Source organism: Electrona antarctica, assembly GCF_951216825.1.
Source record: "Electrona antarctica genome assembly, chromosome: 5".
In the NCBI taxonomy this organism is placed as follows: Eukaryota; Metazoa; Chordata; class Actinopteri; order Myctophiformes; family Myctophidae; genus Electrona; species Electrona antarctica.
The window spans coordinates 36,800,552-36,824,694 of NC_136810.1; the positions used below are offsets into that span (position 1 = coordinate 36,800,552).

The 24,143-nt window shown below is 44.8% G+C and overlaps 1 protein-coding gene across 1 annotated transcript in view; it reads right to left on the reverse strand.

Annotated features, from left to right (window-relative positions):
* vwf (von Willebrand factor) overlaps positions 1-24,143 on the reverse strand; it is a 46,150-nt gene that overhangs the window by 21,990 nt on the left and 17 nt on the right. The window contains exons 1-31 of the mRNA XM_079501745.1: positions 24,030-24,143; positions 23,745-23,796; positions 23,123-23,269; positions 22,602-22,704; positions 21,858-22,066; positions 21,250-21,371; positions 19,602-19,821; positions 19,176-19,298; positions 18,961-19,072; positions 18,464-18,510; positions 18,227-18,363; positions 17,938-18,076; positions 17,457-17,557; positions 17,183-17,375; positions 16,351-16,566; positions 15,732-15,990; positions 14,871-14,968; positions 14,296-14,447; positions 13,681-13,784; positions 13,439-13,577; positions 12,857-12,994; positions 12,238-12,384; positions 9,263-9,403; positions 8,909-9,007; positions 8,166-8,322; positions 7,002-7,172; positions 5,092-5,227; positions 3,988-4,306; positions 2,600-3,746; positions 1,688-1,792; positions 439-588 (exon numbers count right to left, since the gene is read on the reverse strand). The exon at positions 24,030-24,143 is cut by the window's right edge and continues 17 nt beyond it. Of these exons, the coding sequence (XP_079357871.1) occupies positions 439-588; positions 1,688-1,792; positions 2,600-3,746; positions 3,988-4,306; positions 5,092-5,227; positions 7,002-7,172; positions 8,166-8,322; positions 8,909-9,007; positions 9,263-9,403; positions 12,238-12,384; positions 12,857-12,994; positions 13,439-13,577; positions 13,681-13,784; positions 14,296-14,447; positions 14,871-14,968; positions 15,732-15,990; positions 16,351-16,566; positions 17,183-17,375; positions 17,457-17,557; positions 17,938-18,076; positions 18,227-18,363; positions 18,464-18,510; positions 18,961-19,072; positions 19,176-19,298; positions 19,602-19,821; positions 21,250-21,371; positions 21,858-22,066; positions 22,602-22,704; positions 23,123-23,269; positions 23,745-23,796; positions 24,030-24,035 (5,389 nt within the window). The 5' untranslated portion in view covers positions 24,036-24,143. The remainder of the gene's footprint in view (positions 1-438; positions 589-1,687; positions 1,793-2,599; positions 3,747-3,987; positions 4,307-5,091; positions 5,228-7,001; positions 7,173-8,165; positions 8,323-8,908; positions 9,008-9,262; positions 9,404-12,237; positions 12,385-12,856; positions 12,995-13,438; positions 13,578-13,680; positions 13,785-14,295; positions 14,448-14,870; positions 14,969-15,731; positions 15,991-16,350; positions 16,567-17,182; positions 17,376-17,456; positions 17,558-17,937; positions 18,077-18,226; positions 18,364-18,463; positions 18,511-18,960; positions 19,073-19,175; positions 19,299-19,601; positions 19,822-21,249; positions 21,372-21,857; positions 22,067-22,601; positions 22,705-23,122; positions 23,270-23,744; positions 23,797-24,029) is intronic.

Consider the following 24,143-nt stretch of genomic DNA (forward strand, 5'->3'; position numbering starts at 1 on the left):
GCTGTGCATGTTACCTAGTGCAGGGGCAGCTTTGGTAGTGGTGCTGTGCATGTTACCTAGTGCAGGGGCAGCTTTGGTAGTGGCGCTGTGCATGTTACCTAGTGCAGGGGCAGCTTTGGTAGTGTTGCTGTGCATGTTACCTAGTGCAGGGGCAGCTTTGGTAGTGTTGCTGTACATGTTACCTAGTGCAGGGGCAGCTTTGGTAGTGGTGCTGTGCATGTTACCTAGTGCAGGGGCAGCTTTGGTAGTGGTGCTGTGCATGTTACCTAGTGCAGGGGCAGCTTTGGTAGTGGTGCTGTGCATGTTACCTAGTGCAGGGGCAGCTTTGGTAGTGCTGCAGTGTGCATGTTACCTAGTGCAGGGGCAGCTTTGGTAGTGCTGCAGTGTGCATGTTACCTAGTGCAGGGGCAGCTTTGGTAGTGTTGCTGTACATGTTACCTAGTGCAGGGGCAGCTTTGGTAGTGGTGCTGTGCATGTTTTCCAGCTGCTTGAGGAGGTGTGGCTTGCTCTGCTCATCCTTCCAGGTCACCTCCGCTGTGCTCTTCCATATTCCATATTGAACCACGCCCACCTGAGTGGCGTTCCGCCCTGCAGTGCACACACAAAGGAGTCCACTCGCATTCATCATGTAACATAACGTCAGTGGTGGAAAAAGTACATTTACTTCAGTTAAGTACTGTACTTACAGTCTTACAGTAAGTACTTTACTCGAGCATTTCCATTTTTCAGTACTTCTCCGAGGTAAACATTGTACTTTGAATTATTTGAAAACTTTAGCTAATGATACGTAACTTTCAGAGTTAGTTCAGTCAGATATACTCAAGGGGTTTCATGCTATGCTCAGGGACGCATACATATACTCGTTAATATGCTGCATTACTATGTGACCGTATACAATATTTGCAAGCTTGCTTCTTCCTGCCTTCCTTCTGCATATGGTTCCTGGTTGTTGTTATGCAATGTTTGCTCCCACCACCACAGCACCACTGGTGGGCTCTGCTATTTCTGTTCCCCATGGGGGGTTGTTACTGTATATCTATCTCCGTGTTCCCTGCTGATGGTGTTTAATTGTGCTGAGCAGGGAGAAAATGTAGCCAAGATATAATTAATATTATATGCACACTTGTATTCTCATTCTATAATATATATTGGTTAAATCTATTGGTGAGTTATCTGACTGAACTATAGTTACTTTGTAGATCTGTATTATTATTACAAAACATGCACGTCATGCAGTAACCACTTCAGCCCTATATACATTTCGGCCATTTGAAAATCTACAACTACATTTACTTTATCTGCTATTTTCAAAAGATTTTTATACATTTAGAAAGTTTGAAATGGGACATTCTGCATAATGAGTACTCTTACTTTTAGTAGTATATAAGTACATTTTTACGCCAATACTTTTGTACTTACACATTGCAGTATTGATACTTTTACTGAAGTAAAAAAATGTAGTGCTTTTTCCACCACTGTATAACGTCAACGCATCCTCACCTTATGTTGGGCATAAACAAACGGGCAGAAATTAACTCCCTACTTCATCGTACAATTGAATCGAAACATTGTGAAAGTTACAGTGAGAGTGCTTCTTTTTTTGTTTGTTTTTTTGGACATACTGTATAAGGTTTTCACCCGACAGCGACGATAGTGGTCATACAAATATTGTTGGTCTCTGGTATACCTATGTCTGCATCATTGACGAATCGTTCCACAAAAGTCTTCATGTCTTCAAACTGTCCGTCGGCTTTCAGCAGGAACAGCACATCCAGGGGCTTCTTACACGGCACTGATCAAATACACATGTACAAATGAACAGCCATGGACTGACAACAGATTGGCACCTGTGTTATCTGTGAAGATTTGTGTTTGCATCAAAATAAGAACTATCCAGTTAGTTACACTAGTTACACACATGGATTACTTTACAACCATACCTATACCACATACCGCCACCGGTGTAGTTTGGTAGTAAATATGAATTTATAGTGTTTGAACGTGATGCGTTGAGTCCATTCCCTCTTCCTTTCACCCCTCCTATCTCTCTCTTTCTTTTCTCTTTTTGTGCTTCTCCTTTCTTTGCTTCCTCTTCTTCTCTCTACTACTCCTTCTTTCCACTACTACACTTATAATCTTCAATAGCCAATCGTATTTTTTAGTTAATTATAGATTATATAGCGGCTATATAATCTATAATTAACTAAAAAATACGATTGCCTATTGCCTAATTTCTTTAAATTTTTTGACAATTTCAGACCACTGTTTTGAACACTGGGTTTTGTGTTTGTCTGTTAGGCAGCTCAAAAGCTGTCATGCTTGCACTATGAATAAACACAATATCAAAAATAAATCAATAATAATAAGCGTGTAGTGTTTTACCTGTCGGTGGCAGGGTGGTGGTCACCGGGGGAAGCTCAGAGAGCGTGTAGTGTTTTACCTGTCGGTGGCAGGGTGGTGGTCACCGGGGGAAGCTCAGGGACGACCGGTATTAATAATAATAAGCGTGTAGTGTTTTACCTGTCGGTGGCAAGGTGGTGGTCACCGGGGGAAGGGTGGTGGTCACCGGGGGAAGCTCAGAGAGCGTGTAGTGTTTTACCTGTCAGTGGCAGGGTGGTGGTCACCGGGGGAAGGGTGGTGGTCACCGGGGGAAGCTCAGGGATGACTGGTATTAGGGTGTTGCGCGTGATGTTAACGATCTTGTGGACGACGTAGGTCGAATTGCTGTAGTCGTCCACCATTATGGGCCTCTCGGGGTAACTGAACACCAGCAAGTCCTCCTCGCGGACCTTCGTCCCGACCCCGATGGTGTAGACGTGCGTCCGGTTGCTCACGGATGGCGGGCGGACCACAGTGTCGGTGGCCGGGTTCTCCGTCACCAGGAAGACCAGCTGGGGAGGGGAAGGGCCCGAGGGAGACGGCTTAGATTCCTCCAGGACGGTTTCGATGGCGGCGCCCGTGTTGGTCTTGTTCCCGCCCCGCCAGCGAATCTGCCAGAGACGCTCGCGCAGCACCTGCCTCTGTCGCCTCACCTCCCACCGCCTGATCTCCACGGTGACGGTCACTGAGTACTGGACCACGGTGATGCGTACCAGCTCCTGCTTCTCCGTCAGCTCCGAGATCACCTCCTCCAGGAAGAGGAGGGACTTGTTGAAGCTGGCCTCTCCGACCGCGTCGGAGCCCTCCACGATGAAGGTCACGTCGACGGGCACCGACGGACCGGGGTGGGAGTTCCTAGTAGTAGGCGTAATTATAGTAGTAGAAGATGTGGTAATAGTATCAAAAGAAGTAACAGTAGAAGACGTAGTGGAGGCGGTGGTGGGCGTTGTGCTGGTGGGCGGCAAGGTGGTGGTTGTCTTGGACCCTCCAACGTTTGGCCCCAGCGTGCAGAGGTAGTCCGTCACCTCTACCAGACGGTCCGGCAGCTCCCTCGTGCTGCTCAGCACGTAGGCCCTGTTCTCCGGGTTGGCCTTGGTGATGTCGTTGATCTGCGCCATGTTGACGCCGGGGCCCAGCGCCACCGTCAGCGTGATGATGCTCTTCTTCTTGAGCATCTTGGCTGTGCTGCGGATGGGCCGCGGGTTGGCACTGGCCGTCAGTATGATGGCCACACGGTCCGCATTCTCGCGCTTGTTCTTATCGTAGATGTTGATGGCCAGGTATTTGACGGCCTCGTCCAAGAAGGCTGCCGCTCCGCCTGTGTAATGCAGATCATTTACGGTCTTCTTAAACAGCCACTTCTGAACCTGCAGGCAGGAAGGAGGGAGAGACAAAGAGAGAGAGCGGAAGGGAGGGAAGGAGAGAGAGAGAGAGAGAGAGGTCCTGTGACACTCATTTTAGAAGGGTCAGCAACACAAAGCCAATATCTATGGTAAATTGAGTCAATAATGCAGGATTTCGCACAATGTTTAATGCGGGCCGTGCTGCCCGGCTGTACAGGAATCTGTGCGACGGCATTAAGGTCCCTCAGTATGTGTTGGTGTCTACCTGCAGGTCATAGGTCTTGACTCCTGAGTGGAACAGCAGGACAGTGGCTCGCGTGTGAGCCGAGCCCATGCGGAAGCGCTCCACCACGCCCAGGATGAAGAGCTTCATGGCCTCGAAGTCGTCCTCGGACAGCGCCTCGGAGCCGTCCAGGAGGAAGGCCAGGTCTATGGCGCGGTCGCACGTGCCAGGGGGCATAACTGTGGTCTCGTAGGGTATGGTGAAGAGGGGCGCAGTGGTAGTAGGGGTGGTGGTGAACACACCAGGGAGGTGTGAAGCGGGAGGACAAACCTCGCAGTTCAGCGTGTTGTTCTCACAGTGACTGCAGCAAGCACAGACAGACATTAGAATAGAATGGAATCCTAGGGTAGGTACCCTCACAAAAAACATGCAGTAATCCTGGTCTCTAAACTGCCTCCCCCTGGCCAGCCGGGGCGCCTGATGGAGGGGAAAGGAACTGGTTGGAATAACGTGTTCCTTCCACGCGCTACGTCCAACCAGGGAAACTTCCCCCTGTCAGGTGAAAAGGAGCAACTTGGACACTCAGGCATGAAGGAAGCATGAGTTAAAGTCCGTTGCTCTCCCCAGGTTGGCGGAGGGTGTGTAGAGCCCAGGATCACATTAGATAATTGACACAGGGGTGAAAAATGGGTTACAAAATCGTGAAAAAAAAAAAAAAAAAAGAATAGAATGGAATAAAATAGTTCCCACCCGTTGGGGTGTTTTTTGTATATTTGCACATACTGTACTGAATTTACTCATCCTATGACTACCGGGCACTTATTATTTATTATTATTATTATTATTATTATTATTATTTTTTTTTATTATTATTATTATTTTTTATTATTATAATTATTATTATTATTATTATTATTATTATTTATTATTATTATTTATTACCGGGCACTCAGGGAGCAATTAGGGGTTCAGGGTCTTGCTCAGGGACACATGTAGACTGGACACATTGGCTGGCTCGGCCTGGAATCGCACCTGGGACAACCAGGGCCTCTGGCTTCCCAGGCGGGCTCACTAACCACTCAGCTATTAACTGTGAGGAGCCACAACACGACATTTCACAAAGCAAACCACATTGTACATAATTACCATATCTTGCAGTGCTGGGGGTCATCATGGTTGAGGATGACCTTGTTGCCGTGGGAGATTCTCTGACCTTCGTGGATGCAGACCTTGCACTGGGACACGTCTACACAATGCATGGTCACCTCATCCAACAGTTGGCCTAGGCAACAGAAGAGGAGGGGTTAACTCATGAGCATTAGCTATATGGGCATGTGTACTGTATTCTAGATTTTTTTTGGGTGAAAGGAGAAAAGAAAGCGTGTGTATTAGAGGTTGTGCTTATTTACTTTTAACTGTGCATATCATGCCCTGAATCAGTGGTTCTCAGATCAGGGATCCCCAGAAGAAGAGAAGATGTATGTTTGAAAACATTTTAAAAATGTATAAGATTTTCAAAAGAATATCTTTCAAAAAACAATTCAAAAATAGTAGCAGGTGTCCAAGCGTGCAGTTTTGAGAACCACTCATATAGAGATATGGCCTGGTCATTGAGGTCATCTAGAGATATGGCCTGGTCATTGAGGTCATCTAGAGATATGGCCTGGTCATTGAGGTCATCTAGAGATATGGCCTGGTCATTGAGGTCATCTAGAGATATGGCCTGGTCATTGAGGTCATCTAGAGATATGGCCTGGTCATTGAGGTCATCTAGAGATATGGCCTGGTCATTGAGGTCATCTAGAGATATGGCCTGGTCATGGAGGTCATCTAGAGATATGGCCTGGTCATGGAGGTCATCTAGAGATATGGCCTGGTCATTGAGGTCATCTAGAGATATGGCCTGGTCATTGAGGTCATCTAGAGATATGGCCTGGTCATGGAGGTCATCTAGAGATATGGCCTGGTCATGGAGGTCATCTAGAGATATGGCCTGGTCATTGAGGTAGATGATTATACTTCAAATACAAGGCTGTGCAGCATTCGCTGAGATATGTATACCTACTGAATGTTTCTAATCTTTCTAAGTTTATATTAGTGGCTAATGGTCATCATTCCAGGACTCTCTGAAACTGGACAAATTGGTCTCTAGAGTCTTACATTTCAAAAGTATTTAAAAAACTTAAAGGCACTACTTGAGGATGCAATACATAGCGACTGTACCTGTTTATTGTAGCCCCTGTGTATTAGCATTGTGATGTTTTTTGACATCCTATGCCCAGCTTTGTATACACACACACAAGCTACGCCTGTGGCTGTTGTATGATAATAAGAGGATTGGCTGAATTTGGCCTTTTGACTCATTTGTGTATAATAATATATTATTATTATAATTATTTGCATAATAGGGCAGAAAAGTGAAGACGCAAATTGTGATTGACCAGAATGAGATGTTGTATGATGATGTATGATGATAAGAGCGCCCCTCACCTCTTCACACGGGTGTGATTTTTCCCCCTTGGAATCAATATAGTTTTATAATAATTTCAGTCAGGACAACTCAAGAACGGATGGAATATATATTTATTGAATATATAATGAGCAATATATTTATTATGGTTTGACGATGAATTGGATCTGCTTTTTAGGTACTCAGATCAAGCGCATCAGTCCCAACCATAGGGACTCCGAATCCCCCGTACCTAAACAGCAGATCCAAAACGACAGATGGTAGCTGGGGTGGTGGAGGGTGAGCAGCAAAACATTAGCATACGGCAGCGCAGCAGAATCAGCAGCAGCAAGCAAGCAGGAGGGGGAGTGCAAACCCTTCCAGTTTAAATAGCCGGTATGAAGATGGAGTGAGTGTGTGATTGGCTGAGTGAACCATGTGAGTGAGAATGCAATGCTGAGGCGGCCCAATTAACGCCGGCAGCAACTGCACTGAGGTTTCCTGACTGAACTTGCTATGCGCATGTCTGTGACAGGCGCAATGCTCATGTATCTTGTCACAGCGTGGGAATGTGTTACAGCAGTGTACAAGTGACAATTGTACTTACCTGGGGGACAGTAGGCATGGCAGCCATCCACACAGGTGAGTGGACAGGGTAGCGGTTGTGGGTGCTGGCAGGTGAGTGGGCAGGCAGATGAGCAGGTGTTGTATCTCCACTGGCACAACTCCTCCCCTACTACACCCGGGCCTCTGGGGTTCAGTTCATCACAGCTCATAGCTAAGAGAAATATACAAATGTACATTATATTGGCTCTTTCCTGTTGTTCTACATTCATTTTCCACATTGACAACATGATAAATACAAATAACTAGAAAAAGTGCTCCGCATTGGTCTCCGCCAGGCCAGGTAAGTTATTGTGGGCCATAATGTTCGGAATTCAAAATCTGTAGGAGTAATATAAAAAAAGTGGGTGCCTTTTATCATCGTACGATGATGATGATATATAGACACAGTAACCACACAGTAACCGTGCTGCTACACTATCGACTAATAGACACACAAACACACAAAGGCACATGTTGGAGCGGTTATTAGCACCACATGCTAATAACTGCTAATTTGGTGTGGAGGGGGAAAAATGCCCAAAATAGGGACACCAAGAGTTAATGTGGTTAAGCACCGCTAAGGACTTTTCACAACTACTGTATGTTATTTTGACATTTTACCTGGGATTATAAAATGTTGAATAATATGAACCCAGGGAATTTATGTGCATTTGAAACAGACTTATAGCATGTCATGTAGACAGCACAATAACAGTACAGCATAGTATAATATATATGAATAGCTTATATGTATAGTGTCATTATATATAGATATGTTCTAGTTACGTTCTTAGCTTACGCATGTTTCTTGATAAATGCTTTTTATATATGTGATGTATTCCCATGCTTTTTGTTCTTGCTTAATGTAAATCGGTCTGGAATAAGAGCGTCTGCTAAATGCCTAAATTGTAAATTGTAAATTGTATGTGGAAATATGGTAGATGATAGTGTCTCTGTCGGGTGGAAACCTCATGTCCAAAACGTGTTGCAATGGCGGATCTGCTACTTTTGATGCTTTCATCTGACGCTGTAGTATGATCAAGTAGTAGGGCATTCATTTACGAAACATAATCATACAAAAGTTTAAATATTGGTTTCTACCCGACAGCAACGATTAGCTAGTAATGACCTGTGCTGTGCTGTATGATATTGGACGGACACTCACGACAAAGATCATTGGATCGCCAACGGATGGACACGCCCCCCTCTGAACAGGCCTGAGCGTAGGCTGCGATGACATCACAGAAGCACACACAGTCACCTACTGATGGACAAGAGCACGCTGCCTCCACACACATCTCCACATATGGCTCTGGGTCCACCTATAGACAGACATATTACCATTTACAGTTCATACCGTATTTAGGATCACTGGCAAATGTGCCATCCACAGCATTGTGATACAGGGATATTGGTGAAGGAAGGCATTTTGACCCGTTTGGGTCTTCGTCAGGTATCATACCTTAACTGACGAAGACCCAAGCGACCCAAACGGATCTTGTGTGTTACAATTTAGGCATTTAGCAGACGCTCTTAATCCAGAGCGACTTACATTAAGCAATAACAAAAAGCATGGCATACATCACATATATAAAAAGTAGTTATCATGAAACATGCGTAAGCTAAGAACGTAACAGTGGAGTATACACATAAAATACAATTGTTGACATATTACCACTAGTGGTCTGTGTGGGCACTGGTTGAGAAACTGCTTTATGTTATTCTGTCTATGCCAATGCTGAGTTACTTAATACTGCAGTATCTCTGGTTTCTCTTTCAATCTGTCCTTTGCAACTATCAAGACCCGGCACCCAAAACCACTGAAGGGACATAAGTAGAAAACGGCATGCAGGATGGCCAAAACCAGTGGGTTGGTAAAGTCTCTCAGTAGGTAACACTAACACTCACCTGGCTGTTGCATTCCATAAAGAGGGAACTGGTGAGAACACGACAGGACTGCTCAACGGTTACCAACTTCACAATGTTGTCGCCGCATGGAGTGGGCAGCTACACACACACACACACACACACACACACACACACACACACACACACACACACACACACACACACACACACACACAGGTTCAATAAATAGCATCAGCGTACAGTAATATACAATAACCGCTCAATCAGCCTGTTATTCTGTGTAGTCATTATGTTTAGCCCCGGTAATGTTGTAGGAATGCATCTATTCAATCTACCAATGCTGTTGTAATAAGAAGCAATAATAAGCTAATGAACATGTAGAGTATAGCCTACCTGTGTTACATCGGCACAGCTGGGTTTGACCTTCCAGGAGTTTCCAAAGTGGGCGGAATCCACCTCCAACTGGTTGTTGCTGCTCATCAAATCGTTGTTAATGTTGCCATCGAAGTTTCCACACAGACCACACACTCGCCCCTACACATAGTGACAGGTAAGTACAGACCACACACTCACCCCTACACACAGTGACAGGTAAGTACAGACCACACACTCGCCCCTACACACAGTGACAGGTAAGTACAGACCACACACTCACCCCTACACACAGTGACAGGTAAGTACAGACCACACACTCGCCCCTACACACAGTGACAGGTAAGTACAGACCACACACTCACCCCTACACATAGTGACAGGTAAGTACAGACCACACACTCACCCCTACACACAGTGACAGGTAAGTACAGACCACACACTCGCCCATACACACAGTGACAGGTAAGTACAGACCACACACTCGCCCCTACACACAGTGACAGGTAAGTACAGACTGCACACTCACCCCTACACACAGTGACAGGTAAGTACAGACCACACACTCACCCCTACACACAGTGACAGGTAAGTACAGACCACACACCCTCCCCTACACACAGTGACAGGTAAGTACAGACCACACACTCACCCCTACACACAGTGACAGGTAAGTACAGACCACACACCCTCCCCTACACACAGTGACAGGTAAGTACAACAGACCGCACACCCGCCCATACACACAGTGACAGGTAAGTACAGACCACACACCCGCCCCTACACACAGTGACAGGTAAGTACAGCAGACCGCACACCCTCCCCTACACACAGTGACAGGTAAGTACAACAGACCGCACACCCGCCCATACACACAGTGACAGGTAAGTACAGACCACACACCCGCCCCTACACACAGTGACAGGTAAGTACAGACCACACACTCACCCCTACACACAGTGACAGGTAAAGAACACAAAAGACGTGTGGTGGTTTTGTATACAGTAGTACCTGTGGTGTTGGATGAGTACCTAAAGGTTGCACACTGGTGCGTTTTTTTCGCTGCCAAAAGTAATAGGCTATCACTAGCTGTCAGCCTGTCACCAACACCCCACTACACCTCACTAGACAACTGCAGACATGGATAAGATCGTTATTACTTAACTTAAGACGTGGAGGCGTGGTCAATGCTGTTTGGCCACTCAGAATAGCCAAATGGCATCGATCACGCCTCCAGGTCTTAAGTTAAGTAATAAGACCTGGTACTTAAGACACGCATAATACTGCCCTTTGGCTGTAGAGTTTGTAGAAAAAGCTTGTAAATAAGCTAAGAGACCTTTTGTTCGTACCGGTTGTAGCAAAAGCTTGTAAATCTATCAATCTATCTATCCAACCCTTTACCTGTACTTTTTGTGGTAAAAGCCCTCAAACTTTCTTTCTTTTCCTGCCTTGACCTCCTTACCCCCAATCCCCCTTCCCTTCCTTCTTCCCTTTCGTTGTTTTTCGTAGAAAAATTACACGATGGGAACCATGCACAAAAACTAATTTCACCCCCTTTTTGTCTCCACCAGGCCGAAGGCATGGGGAGAGAGTATGTTTTGCACTCGTCTGTGAACAGCTAATCTCTGGCACCGTTAACCCGGTCGATGCCACATTTTTCACACACACTCCCTGGATGCCAACGATGAACCTCTGCCCCCAGATTTCCAGAACGGCCTGTTATAGCGCCACCAGGAGGCCGCTTTGTGCAAAACAAGTTTTTGGACAGTACACCTACAGATTTTGTCCAAACATCACGCAAATTGGTACACAGTCTCTCTAGAGCCATTCAACGAAACGGGTCTTTCAGATTTCTCAGACTCCATCCTGATTGGCTAAGATTGGCTTCCAAAGTTCGCAGGAGTGCTCAGTTTCAAACAAAATGCTGCAAATCATGAACACATCGTGTGATTTCCGCGAAATTGCGCACGCACATTCCCACCAGGCCGAGGAAGAAATGCCATGTGAACATTTTCAATTCTCAGCCTCATGGTGACGCTATAACTGGCCGAAAAGTGTTTTTACCTCCAACTGCACGGATTTGTGGATAACTTTGTATGCCAACTCCCTAGAGGCCAAGGAAAAACCTTTGCCTGGAATTTTTAACATCTGCTCTTTATAGCGCCACCAGGAGGCCGACATAATGTAAAACACATTTTCTAATATTACTCCTTCAGATGTTATCCAAATTTCACGCAAATCGGTACACATGCTCTCCATAGTCATGTGATCAAGACGGGTTTGTTTGATTTCTCATAATCCACATTCATTGCCTACGATTGGCGTCTAAACTTTTCAGGAGTAGCCCGCTTTGTATCTGTTTTGTACAAATCGCCACAACTACTCAACGCAGCGTCCGATTGCGGTGAAACTGTGCATGCATATTCCCACTAGGCTGAGGAAGAAATGCCACTTGACAGTTTTCAAATCAGCCTCATGGTGGCGCTACAACAGGCCAAGCCGTGACACACACACACACACACACACACACACACACACACACACACAAAACATGATTATATTACTCCTAAACATTTTGCCAAACATCACACACGCTCCTATCCTCCTGGTGGAGACCTGTGCCCAGAAGGGCACTTTTTCTAGTTTGCCTATAAAACAATGATGTGACAATGCTGGCTTATGGCGCTACTGACAGTACCACACACCAAAACTACTTTAAGTGATGCCCAACTGAAGTACATATGATTCGGTAGAAGCATTTTTGGTATGCCAAATACATTTAACTTCTCTATTTATTAGATATGCTTACCTGCTATGACTCATGAGCAGGAATATTTAACTCTGACAAAGTGAAATAAACACAGTGTTGACCGGGGTCCCAGAGATTCTAAATGTTTTATCAAATGGGGGTCCGTGGACAAATGCATGTCATAACTGGGGGTCCTTGAAATTAAAATCGTTGAGAGAGAATCCCTGTTGTGAGCCATGATGATTACCCTGTATTCGGCTGAGATGTGGACCAACAGTCGGGTTCCCTGGTCCCAGCTGATGGAAATGTCTTTCCCCAGCAGTATAACATAGAACTGGCCAGAGCGAATGATCTCCACCTCCGTGCCCTGTAGTACTGGTCTCCTCATCCTCACCTACAGGCACACGGAAAGACATCTTCTTCATGTGTGCGTGTGTGTGTGTGTGTGTGTGTGTGTGTGTGTGTGTGTGTGTGTGTGTGTGTGTGTGTGTGTGTGTGTGTGTGTGTGTGTGTGTGTGTGTATGTGTGTGTGTGTGTGTGTGTGTGTGTGTGTGTGTGGTTTAGGGCCTTCACTTCTAGTAATTTTTACTAGTTGACTAGTTGCCTAGTTTACTAGTCGACTTTAACTACCTATTATGTAAAAAAAATGAAATAAAGATTTGTACATTTTGACTATAACTATAATCTACCTGATCTTGAGGCCTACAAAATCGGGAAAAAATAAAAAATAACTAGTCAACCAGTACCAACAAGGTCGACTAGTGGATTTACTAGTCGACTATAGTAAACTAGTGACTAGTTGCTTAATGCCCCAGTGTGTGGGTGTGTGGGCACGCGCGTGTGCGTGCGTGCATGGGTTACAGTACCTCTCCGTGCTGCATAGTAATCAGCCCTCCCTTGTAGAAGACTGTCAGTGCTTTGGCACAACGATGTCCCACAATGCCACAGGCCTCGTTCTCCACCAACACTCTGAAGGAACCACCGTCCTCTCCGTTGCACATATCCTGAGAGGGAGAGGCGGGCACAACATAAAGAGATGGGGAAAAGAGAGATTCAATGTTATTGACTTCCAAGTCACGTGTGTTACACAATCCACATTAGGGATGTCCTGATCACGTTTTTATGCTCCAAATTCGATTCTGATCATTTGATTCAGAGTATCTGTCGATACCGATTTTGTTTTTCCGATATTTATATTTTTATAGAACACTTATGCCATATCACAATAGTACAATATTCAAAATCACAGACAGTATCCAGTCTAATATCATGATATGGATATAATATTGATACTATTATTACTATAGGGATGTCCTGATCACGTTTTTTTGCTCCCTATCCGATTCCGATCATTTGAAAGTGACGTGATCGGCCCCGACTTCCGATCACGTGATCAGACCGGGACAACCCTAATCCACATAGTTCACTGGGATCCATCTGTCTCTTACCTGCACCAGGACATACTGGCAGAGGCCAGGAAAAGAGTATTTGAGTCCGTCAAATGTGATGTAGTGTCCTTCTCCGACCGTGCGACACACTCCGTCACACACCTTCTCCGTGCAGACCCACTTCCTGTTCTCACACACACTGCACAGGGGAGAGCATTGTTAAGCGCACACACACGGTGACACATGCAGATATATATCATAATCAGTTTAGAATGCATTCAGGGCAGGCTATCCTTTTTTACCAGGTGTTGCAATCCATCGAGATGCTCTGTCCTGCAGCATAGGGCCGGTTGTTATGGTAACAGGGACACTGTTCGGGCTTGATGCACTCCCTCCGGTGGCGCACCTGAAATCAATCATGCGATCATTCAGGGAACGAGAGGTCTCTGGCACACAGCCAAACGTAAACTTGCATGACCTCTGATACACACACTTTCTTTTCTCCTTTCCCCTTCAAAATGTTTTCATTATAGTCATTATGCCCCTAGGTTTTTGTCTTCTGACTGGTTTGTACTCCTAGGTATGGTATTGAAACCTCCTCCGATACACATGGAATTGCTTGCACTTCTTTTCACCTGACAGTGGGGCGCTTCACTGGGAGCACACTGTATCGCATGCATCAAAACACCATATATTCCTCACCTCACCTTCTACAGTAACCAGGTGACCCTTGACCAAGCTACAGGAGTCGCTAGTGCAGCGACAAAGGACTCCCTCCGTGTGTGTGTGTGTGTGTGTGTGTGTGTGTGTGTGTGTGTGTGTGTGTGTGTTTTATTATTTTTGTATCCTTACATAGTAATAAATATATGATTTTGAAAATAAGTTATTTATATTGCATGAAATAAATGAGGTATTACAGTGCCAAGGGGACAGAGGCAACCGGGAATGCAGGCCTGACTGAGGCAGGGTAGGTCCAAGTTCTGGCAGGTTCTAGCGCACTCCAAGCCCTTCTCTCCTGCCTTACACTCCACCCGTGTCAGTGGTGGGGGACAGGGGGCTGACCGCCGATCTGTGGAAGAACAATACGTGTACACAGAAAAACGGATGCTAAGTTCAGATAGAAGAGTGGCAAAAATTGCTCTCTTGTGTGGGAGACCTGGGTTCAAATCCCGGATAGGACAGTTAATGAGTGTGAACACTAATATGTTAAGTACATTTTAAAAAGTTGATGTAACAGCTTTCATGACTGCATGTAATTTTGGAATGTTATTGCTTTTGTACTTTTTGTACTTTGTTTAGATCAGAGCTTCTTGCATTTCTTCTTGTTATGGATTGCAGCAGTAATTTACATGTAGAGCATGTACCATTTAGGTCAGAGATATGACAAATTAGTGAAGATTACTGACACATTTACCAGATATCCACTATACTATAGTATACAGTATTACATTATATAACAGAGACATAATGTATCTCAGCAAACATACGGTACCTCTGGATGGTGCGATGACTGCATCGTCATAGAAGAAGTCAGACATCATATCTCCAGTGGCACTGGCACTACAGCGCATGGCACCATTCTCACAGTAGCTACACACAAACACACCATTAAAAGTCCAAAGTCTTGGCTGCCATTCGATTTACGCATTACGCCTAAACAAACATTAAAAAGTCCATAGACTTGGCTGCCATATGACGTAATTTTCAAAAGCCATGCATTGGAGGGGATAGTGCCCCTCAAAAAGCACTAACATAAATAATACATGGTGATTATGCTTTCATTATTAATATACAATATGTACTGTATATGAACTATACTAGTAAGTTCATTTATGGTTGTTATGAACTGTGTACAATCCAGCAACTGATTCTACACAGGGAGAAATATTTCATATTAGTGTACAGTTTGGACAATGATGATGACAAACAGTAGTGTATTGTCATGGAATGTCTGTGGACAGACTACGTAAAAACAGCCATTTTGGAATGTGAGATCGGACATTTTGTTTTAAGCTTAAAAAGACTTTTTCATTATGGATGCCCAAACAAATGTGTATTTCATTCTAAATTATACACGTATAAAAAGATTTAAATTCTCAAATAAACATGAGAAATTGCATCTGAGCCAGTCTTGCATGTTTTTATGTTGAATGCCTCTTTTTCCACTTTTATGAGGTTTATGAGTTAAGTTACCAGTCTCATGACATATGTTTCACACACACATGCACATACGCACACATCAACAAACATCACGCGTGCACATACACACACACACACACACACACACACACACACACACACACACACACACACACACACACACACACACACACACACACACACACACACTGACCAGATGCTGCTGTGGTCTGCGTAGACATCACTGGGCTGGTAGAGCTGTCCGTCATGCAGGCAGGTGCAGCGGTCAGCGGTCACACACTCTCCAGAGTCACTCAGGTACTGTCCAACGGGGCAGAAACAGCCCTCCTCACACACCTTCTCCTTCTCCCTCTTCCCGAGGCAGCCCGCTTCCGCCCCGGACAGAGAGCCACACGTCCGGTCACACACACTGCCGCAGGCCTCGTACACCTGGCCGCCAGTGCATTTCATTTCTGCCGTTAGTGGTGGAATAGAATAGAATAGAATAAACTTTATTTTCCAAATGCATATAATGGGAGGTATGATTACTTCTAACGTGACTAGCGACGGGACTGCAATGGGCCGTCAAAAACATAATCTTTGGTTAGAATTGGACGGATTGATTTAAATCAAGAGTTATTCACGTTTTAAGATTTTCGATCTCATCCACTAAAATGGTGGGGGACCATGGTGCGCACGCGCGTGTGTGTATGTGTGTGTGTTTGTGTGTGTGTGTGTGTGTTCACACTTCACATTCACATGCACACATCTTTCCACGAGCACATGATGTGACTGATCTCATTCTGTCTATGTGTGTGCTTTGATGGGTTTACCACAGAGCGAGGGGGACCTCCAGTTGAGCAGGACTCCTCTGGCGGAGCAGGCGGCGGCGTAGGCCGACAGAGCAGAGCAGACGCACTCCTCGCCGTCCACGCAGGCACACGCGTCGTAGCGGCAGAAGCTCTGGAAAGGTGCCGGGTTCACCAGGAAGTGGCACGGGCTGAATGCGTCTGACAATATCACCGAACACGCCTCCTCCGCAAAACGCACTAAAGAATGACGAGGATACAATGATGTGGTACAAGGTCAGGATGGGTGTTGATGATGTGCGTGGACAATGATACATTACAAGGGCAATGCGTCTGCAAAGACATAAGCATGAATCCGTATATGAGGTTATTACTAGGATAATGGTTACGTTTCGACATAGTGGTGAATGTGGTGAATTAATCAAGTTTGCAAAGCCTACTAAATGGGGGAAACAAGAATGTGTTTTGTATGTTATTCTGTTGATGATGTATTCAATATGATGGACATATATTAAGGACTATTGTCAATGTAAAATGATGAATGGGCCACAGGTCACACAAAAAATGTATTGTCTACTCTACACATTGTATTAAGGTCTGAGGAACAGCTTTGGCTCAAAACGTTACCATTTAAGAGTAAAGACATATCTGTATCTGGGAGCTGAAAATGGTGTTCGGACTCTTTTTATTCTTGATCTATTGCTGTTTTTGATCCGGCACCCTTGGCTTATATGCATCTGAGTGTCTTTTTGGCTGTTTTTCAGCCTCTTCTGCCACAGCAGAATATGCTATAACAGAGTGTTGCACTGTGTGCTGTGCATGCATGCATGTGTAATGTATATATGTGTGTCAGTACCTCTCTTGGGATTGAGTGCACATGGGTCAGCCTCAGGTCTGTGGGTGGATTCACAGTCTCCGTTGATCCTCCAGGACTGGCCGAAAGAATGAGGCTGGGCCTCGACCAGTCCAGCGGAGAGGAAGTCATCGCCTTGGTTACCATTGTAGTTACCACAGAGACCACAGGTCTGCCCTGCCCATGTTGGTCCCAGCTGGAGAAGACGACAACATTTTAAGGTTACCAAGGTTTCATGCGTCAAACATAATTTCCGACAATGTAAAATGTAAACTACCTTTAAGAGCGCTCGACCCCGTCCATCCCAGTCCAGACGAAGGTCACTTCCAAACTTCACATTCACGGACGACTGGACTGAACTCTGAATGTGTAGATTACCTGTAAATCAAATTGCACACATGGAAGAAAGACAGACCAATGTACTAATCCCAATGCAACTTGGGAAACATTCACAAGATCCCTCATTTAGTGCTGTTGTAAGTTTTAAAAAATGCACTATGGAAAGGCCACTGTATTTATATTTCTCTTGTATGTCCTCCCTGTGCCCGTTCTCCTACTACATGAATAGTCAGCTGAACACTGATTGGCTCGAACTCGCCGATTCCGTTTTTGAAGCTGGCTCCCGGCTACTTCTGTGACTACAGCTGAAAGTATCAATAACCCTCAACCCTCCCTTGCATAGGGTCTTTGGCCTGGTGTATTGCAGCCTTAAATCCTATGACATTAGTATGGGGGTCTGGATGTTCCTATGACATTACCATGTAGCATGGGGGTCTGGATGTTGATGCCGTTGACAGAGACCATGCCTCCATGCTTCAGCTTCACTGTCATGTTGTCCAGTGAGGGCAGGGTGAGAGTCACTGAGCGGGTGCACACCGCATCCCGGTCATCTGCACACTGAAGCACAGTACAAACAAGGCATTGCACTGTGAAATCCCGATCGTATTGATAGTTACTCTTGTGAAAACACAGATAGAGAGACACGAACGGTACTGTGCAGTGTGCATCTGCATTATAACTGTATGTCGGCATACATGCAGGCAATACCTGTACAGTCTCAATGATGACAGAAAACTGCCCATTAGTGCAGTCTCTGGCCAGCAGGTACTGACACTGGCCGGTGAAGGTGAAGAACTTGTTATCGAACGTCTTGAAGTGAGACTGACCCATCACCAAGCACTCTCCTACAACACAGACAAATGGAGTAGGTTGATTCCACAATGTCCCAACAAAATGACTGAATAATGAGAAACAATCCAGAGTCAGTGAAAACATCCTACTCACCAGGGCAGCCTTCGTTGGTGCATTCCCATGAGCCGTGGCGGCATATGCTTTTTAGATAACAGAGACTCTGCTTAGTTAGTTATTGAAAATGTGTTATGAACTGTAGACTATGCATCAATGATTGGTTGAACAATATTATCAGTAGCATATCAATATCGGCTGATATTTCATTCAAAATGCAATCGAACCGATATCCAAATAATTCGGATATCTTTTCACCAATATTGTTTTGCCGATATTGACTGATATTTCACATATTGACCGATATTTCAACAATATTGACACAATAATAATGTGACCGTTAATGGCTTTCAAAATGAAAACAAAAAAAATCCGCAATGAGCTCAATATAAATATAATAAATAATATATTGGTATCGGCCGGTTTGACCCTGCATATTATCAATACCGATATGAGTCAAATTTCAATATTGTGCATCTCTAATGATTACGTACAGTATACATGCGTGACAAACAAGAGTGTGCTCTCTCACTCACCAGGAGTTACAGTCCTGAGAGATGGAGGATCCTGGAGGAAAGTGTCTGCCCATGTGCGCACAGGAACACTGGGACACTTCCACGCAGTGGTCTCCGTCCAGTACCTTCCCCACTGACACACAGACACATATATACTGTTATTTGACATGTTTGGAGACGAGGAAACAGACATGGACACAACGGATGGAGAATAACAGTGTAAAGGGGCGTATTACCGGGGCATGTGCAGCCGTCGACACATTCTTCCTTACACACCTCCTGGATGTTGAGACTCTGGCAGGTGGTAGAGCATGACTGGCTGCATTCCTTGTACTCCATCCCAATTGGACACTTGGGGGCTGTGGACAGACGCATAGACACACATGGGCATTTGGGCCCGAGTGATAACAGTCTCAATCGGGAGCCCTGTTAGACACTTGGGGGCTGCATAGTTCATTAAACTCTAAAGAGTGAACAAATGTACACACTCTTCAGAGATAAATTAATATATTTTATTGTGCGTGGACACACAGACAGATACACACACACCAGCTTACGCACACACACACACGCAGGCACACGTGCAGGCCTGCACGCACGCACCCACAAGCATTATTTTGACCCATGGCCTTAATGGCTGGTCAACACATTGTCTGACTTACAGCACTGGCTCTCCTCCAGCCAGCCTTTTAGAAGTGCCCCGTGCGCGTGACATGTCCGTGCATACTCCAATAGGACGGCACAGTGGCAGTCTTTCGCCGCCCCATGGCCACAGTGACACAGCTCTTCCTCACACAGAGCCTGGAAGGCCTCGGGAGAGACCAGGTGGGCACAGTGCAGAAACGCACTGGAGGTCCGCAGGACACCACAGCTGGTCAGCTCCTGAACACACACCATACATTCACACAGATAAATTCATAATTGTTTAGAAGAAATATAATTGAATGCCACTTTCATAACATTGTTATTGCTATTATTTCATCACTCCCATAGTGCCTGAAAGTTGACAGGAATCTATTCTCCTCAGTACAAATCAATTCTCACACAGTCGGACTCTTGGAGATATATCGTATTGTATATATATAAATGTATTGTTAACATTCATCATTGTGATGGGTCCAGTGGCCTTTTACAAACTTATTGGAGTATTGTGTACATTCATCATTGTGATGGGTCCAGTGGCCTTTTACAAACTTATTGGAGTTTTACCGCCATCGATGCCCAGTGATATAGTGTAGGGTTCACACAAACATTGCGAATGTGTGAATCAATATAGAATCACAAATGAGGAACCACATACACAAGGGACTTACCAGCCTTGAGACAGCTGCAGTATTTGTGGAAGCAGATAAAAACAAGAAACACAACTACAATCACAGTGTCTATGCCAAATTAAATAAATAAATAAATAAATAAATAGTTTACATGGGCACAAGCTAGCCTCTGTGGACACAGAAACAGCTGAAATACTATGAGATTCAGTAAATCACAATGGATGTCTTTGTGACCTTTATCATGACATCTGTGTACTTTACAAAAGAGGGATTATTCAATTTACAATCAAGAATTAGTTTCCTGTTGTTAAAACACACACATAGAGTCAAATGCTTAGTGTTTAATTATTTGTAAATCCAAGATTGTGAAAATGCAACATTTGTCCAATCTCAGAGCTAAATTATCACTCAGGATTTAAGATTGCAGCCTTGTTTAGTTGATGAAGGCCCTTTGATAGGCTGAAGAATGAACCAATGCAGACAAGGAGAGTGTCAGGGTCTCTTGCCTCCTTATTATAAACGCTTACAAAACGACAGAGACTAAAGGGGAATGATTGTCACACTTTGTTTGTCAGCTACTGCGACCCCCAGAAGAGAAGATTTGTTTTAAAAATTCCAAATTATTCCAAATTTCCCCAAATATGTTTTATATTTTTTAAATATTTTCAAAAATAGCAGATGTACAAGCTCGCAGTGTGGCACTATGTGAGGCACTGTGAGCTTTCCCAGTTTGAAAGGGAAATACAGCTCAGACCTCATGTTTTTAATAGAAGGATTTCCAGCCTGGAAAATGTCCCCACACAGTAATGACCTCCCTGCTGGCAATGTTTGTCATTATTTGTGATTCTTCATTGAAGTACAGTACAATGTTTCATGAATCACCTGTAGGATGACATGACAGCAAGACACTAATCTAATAGATGAGCTGACCATAACAACGCAGACATCATGCACGCACGCACGCACGCAAGCACGCATGCACAGTACACACAGTACACACTACACACCCACACAAGACAATGATTGGCCCTCTCACCGCTGAGGTGTCTTTTGTGCTGTTACAAGTCTGGCTGGCAGGGCTGACACGTCGACAGGATTGACCAGCTCCTTTCATCACCCATGAATTTGCAAAGTCATAACTGTCCTCTGTCTGGAAACCTGAAATAAAATGTACACAGGCAAAAACAAACTCAAATTGACAGATTACTGACTTTCTTAATGTGACCCCGACCTTTCCACCTTTCTCTTGCTTACTTTCTCCTCGTTATCTTTTCCTGTTATGGGTTGCAACTCTTCCTGCTGGTGAGTGCTGGTGACTCAGATTGTTTCCTAAATTCCAGTAATTACGCATTTACGCACTTAGACTTTCTTTTCATCCCTCTCACCCACACAAACACTGCACACTCACACGGCTTCATGCAGAGCCCAACCATTGCCAGATTGTGGGATCCGATGCCGACCCCGATTTTGGAGAGTCCTAGACCATTGATACATTTTTAATTTATAATTGCTGATACCGATGTCATCAAAGAAGTCTATATATACAGTAAGTGGCCTATATCAGCCAAAGTAAACCCATATATCGGTCTGGCTCTAGCAGAGTCACACACTTGTATACATATCCCTCCCCTTAATATATAGTACCCTCTTGAGCAGTATAATCATCGTTGGGAACAGAGTTGAAGTTGCCACACAGCCCACAGGTGCGGTTGTTATGGCGTTCGCTCAGCGCCACAGCGATGTTGGCAGCGTTGTCGATGGTAACGGTGAAGCCGAACTCCTCGCTCCACAGTTTATAGAAGCCCAGCTCCTGGCCCGCAAACACGGTGTGAGACGCATAGGGCAGGGAGAGCCTACACACAGACAGACGCAAACATTAGAATAGCCACACAGAAACAGAATAACTCTTCCAATTTACGGGCCCCTTCCCTACTTCCTTCACATGTGTTGGCTCTGTTCCATTTAGTGCTCAAACGTTTTAATCTCATAACTCTGAGAGTGTACAAGTGGAAGTGGAACCAAGTGGACCCACAATATCAGCACCCTGACTCGGTTTGACCAGAATTGTATAGAGCCTTCATTACTACCATCGGTAGGGAAGGAGCCCAAGTTCTTTCCAAAATGTTGTGTGTGCATAGAGCCTATATTTCCCAATCCCCTGCACCAGTGAGTTGTGTCTTGTGTGTGGCATTTTTTGCTCAACAAGGATGAGTTAATCCACTGATTTCACAGCATTTTATCCAATAACGTTCCTGTGTTCTATCGAACACAGTAAAGTCCTCCTGTATCCATTTGTAACTCTGAGAGTGTACAGATGTAAGGGAAAGCGGAACATTTTGGCTACATCTGTACACCCTCAGAGTCAACACTGAAGACTTTACTGCCTACCTCTTTCCTCCTTGTGAGAGACGTCCGTCCACAGACAGGTGCAGCTCAAAGACGTCCCTCAGAAACAGAGTGACACCGCTCCTCCTCCCATGGGCAAAGTCACCTGCAAACATACAGCACACACAGTCAGACAGACACATCACAGATACAGGCATACAGCCTGACACAGATACAGTAAGACACAGACAGACACAGACTCACAGACACGGATACAGACACAGACTGACAGTTACAGACACATATGTGAACTCACAGACACTGATGGATAGTGGATAGACAGACAGAGAAACCGTCAGACACAGAGAGACAAACACAGTCAGATATAAATACAGTATTTACCATAGTGAACTTCATAATGCAGACAGCAAGCACGCACTGTAATTATGGCTGACAAAATGACGGGTAAAATGAAGGGCTGTGTCCAAAGACTGATGATGTATACTGGGGCAAATGACTGCCCTCTTATTGTGGCATTATGACATTCATGAATTGAACTACATGTGTGTATACTGTAGTCTCACCCAATAGAGTAAAGGAGTGGTGCTGACAGTCTCCAGCCAAAAAGTAGCTGCAGTCCCCAGGAAACTCGTACAAAACACCGTCAAATGTATGAACGTGGTGTCGCCCGAACAGACTGCATCTGCCCGTCGTGCCCGCCACCACACAAGCTACACACACACACACACACACACACACACACACACACACACACACACACACACACACACACACACACACACACACACACACACACACACACACACACACACACGCACACATGCACATGCACACACAGTGCACAAAAACACAATTGTTCTGTTTGAAATAGGTCTACAGTGGCAAAAATAACACAAAGAGCATATATGTACATACGAGCTCTTAATGCATCGCCTCATTTGTTTTGCTCGGCACAGCCGTACGACAAAGTATCAATAATACTAGGGCTAAAGTGGGTAATCAGACTACTCAATTTAGTCGACTACACAAAATCAATTACAATTGTTTTGTTTCAAATCGTTGAGGTATATGTAAAAAAAAAAACACTTCTCGATTATTCGACTAATTGGAAAAGTAATCGATAAAATAACGGCAAAGAAAATAATCGTTAATTGTACCCCTAAGTTGAGGATATGTTCAACTCACCTATAAGATGCAGCAGAACCCACAGTTCTCTCCAACATCGCAGATTACACATCTGAAACTCACACACACACACACACACACACACACACACACACACACACACACACACACACACACACACACACACACACTTTTTTTGCCATCAATTTCACCATCAAAATCAACTGAGATGATGAGGACCCTCTCGAAAACCAGATGATGCATCTCAAGGGGCTTATCCTCTAAATACATTTCAAATAGAATGTTTGGCTATGTTCTCCTAAAGTATCCAGTTCCCTTGCGTACCTCCATGTCGACGTCAAAACGTGGCCTATCCTAAAGCAAAAATAGAATCCAAATTGGTCAAATCCACAGGTTGCACGGTTCAAAGTGTGCACACTCTAGGCATCATGAGCACAC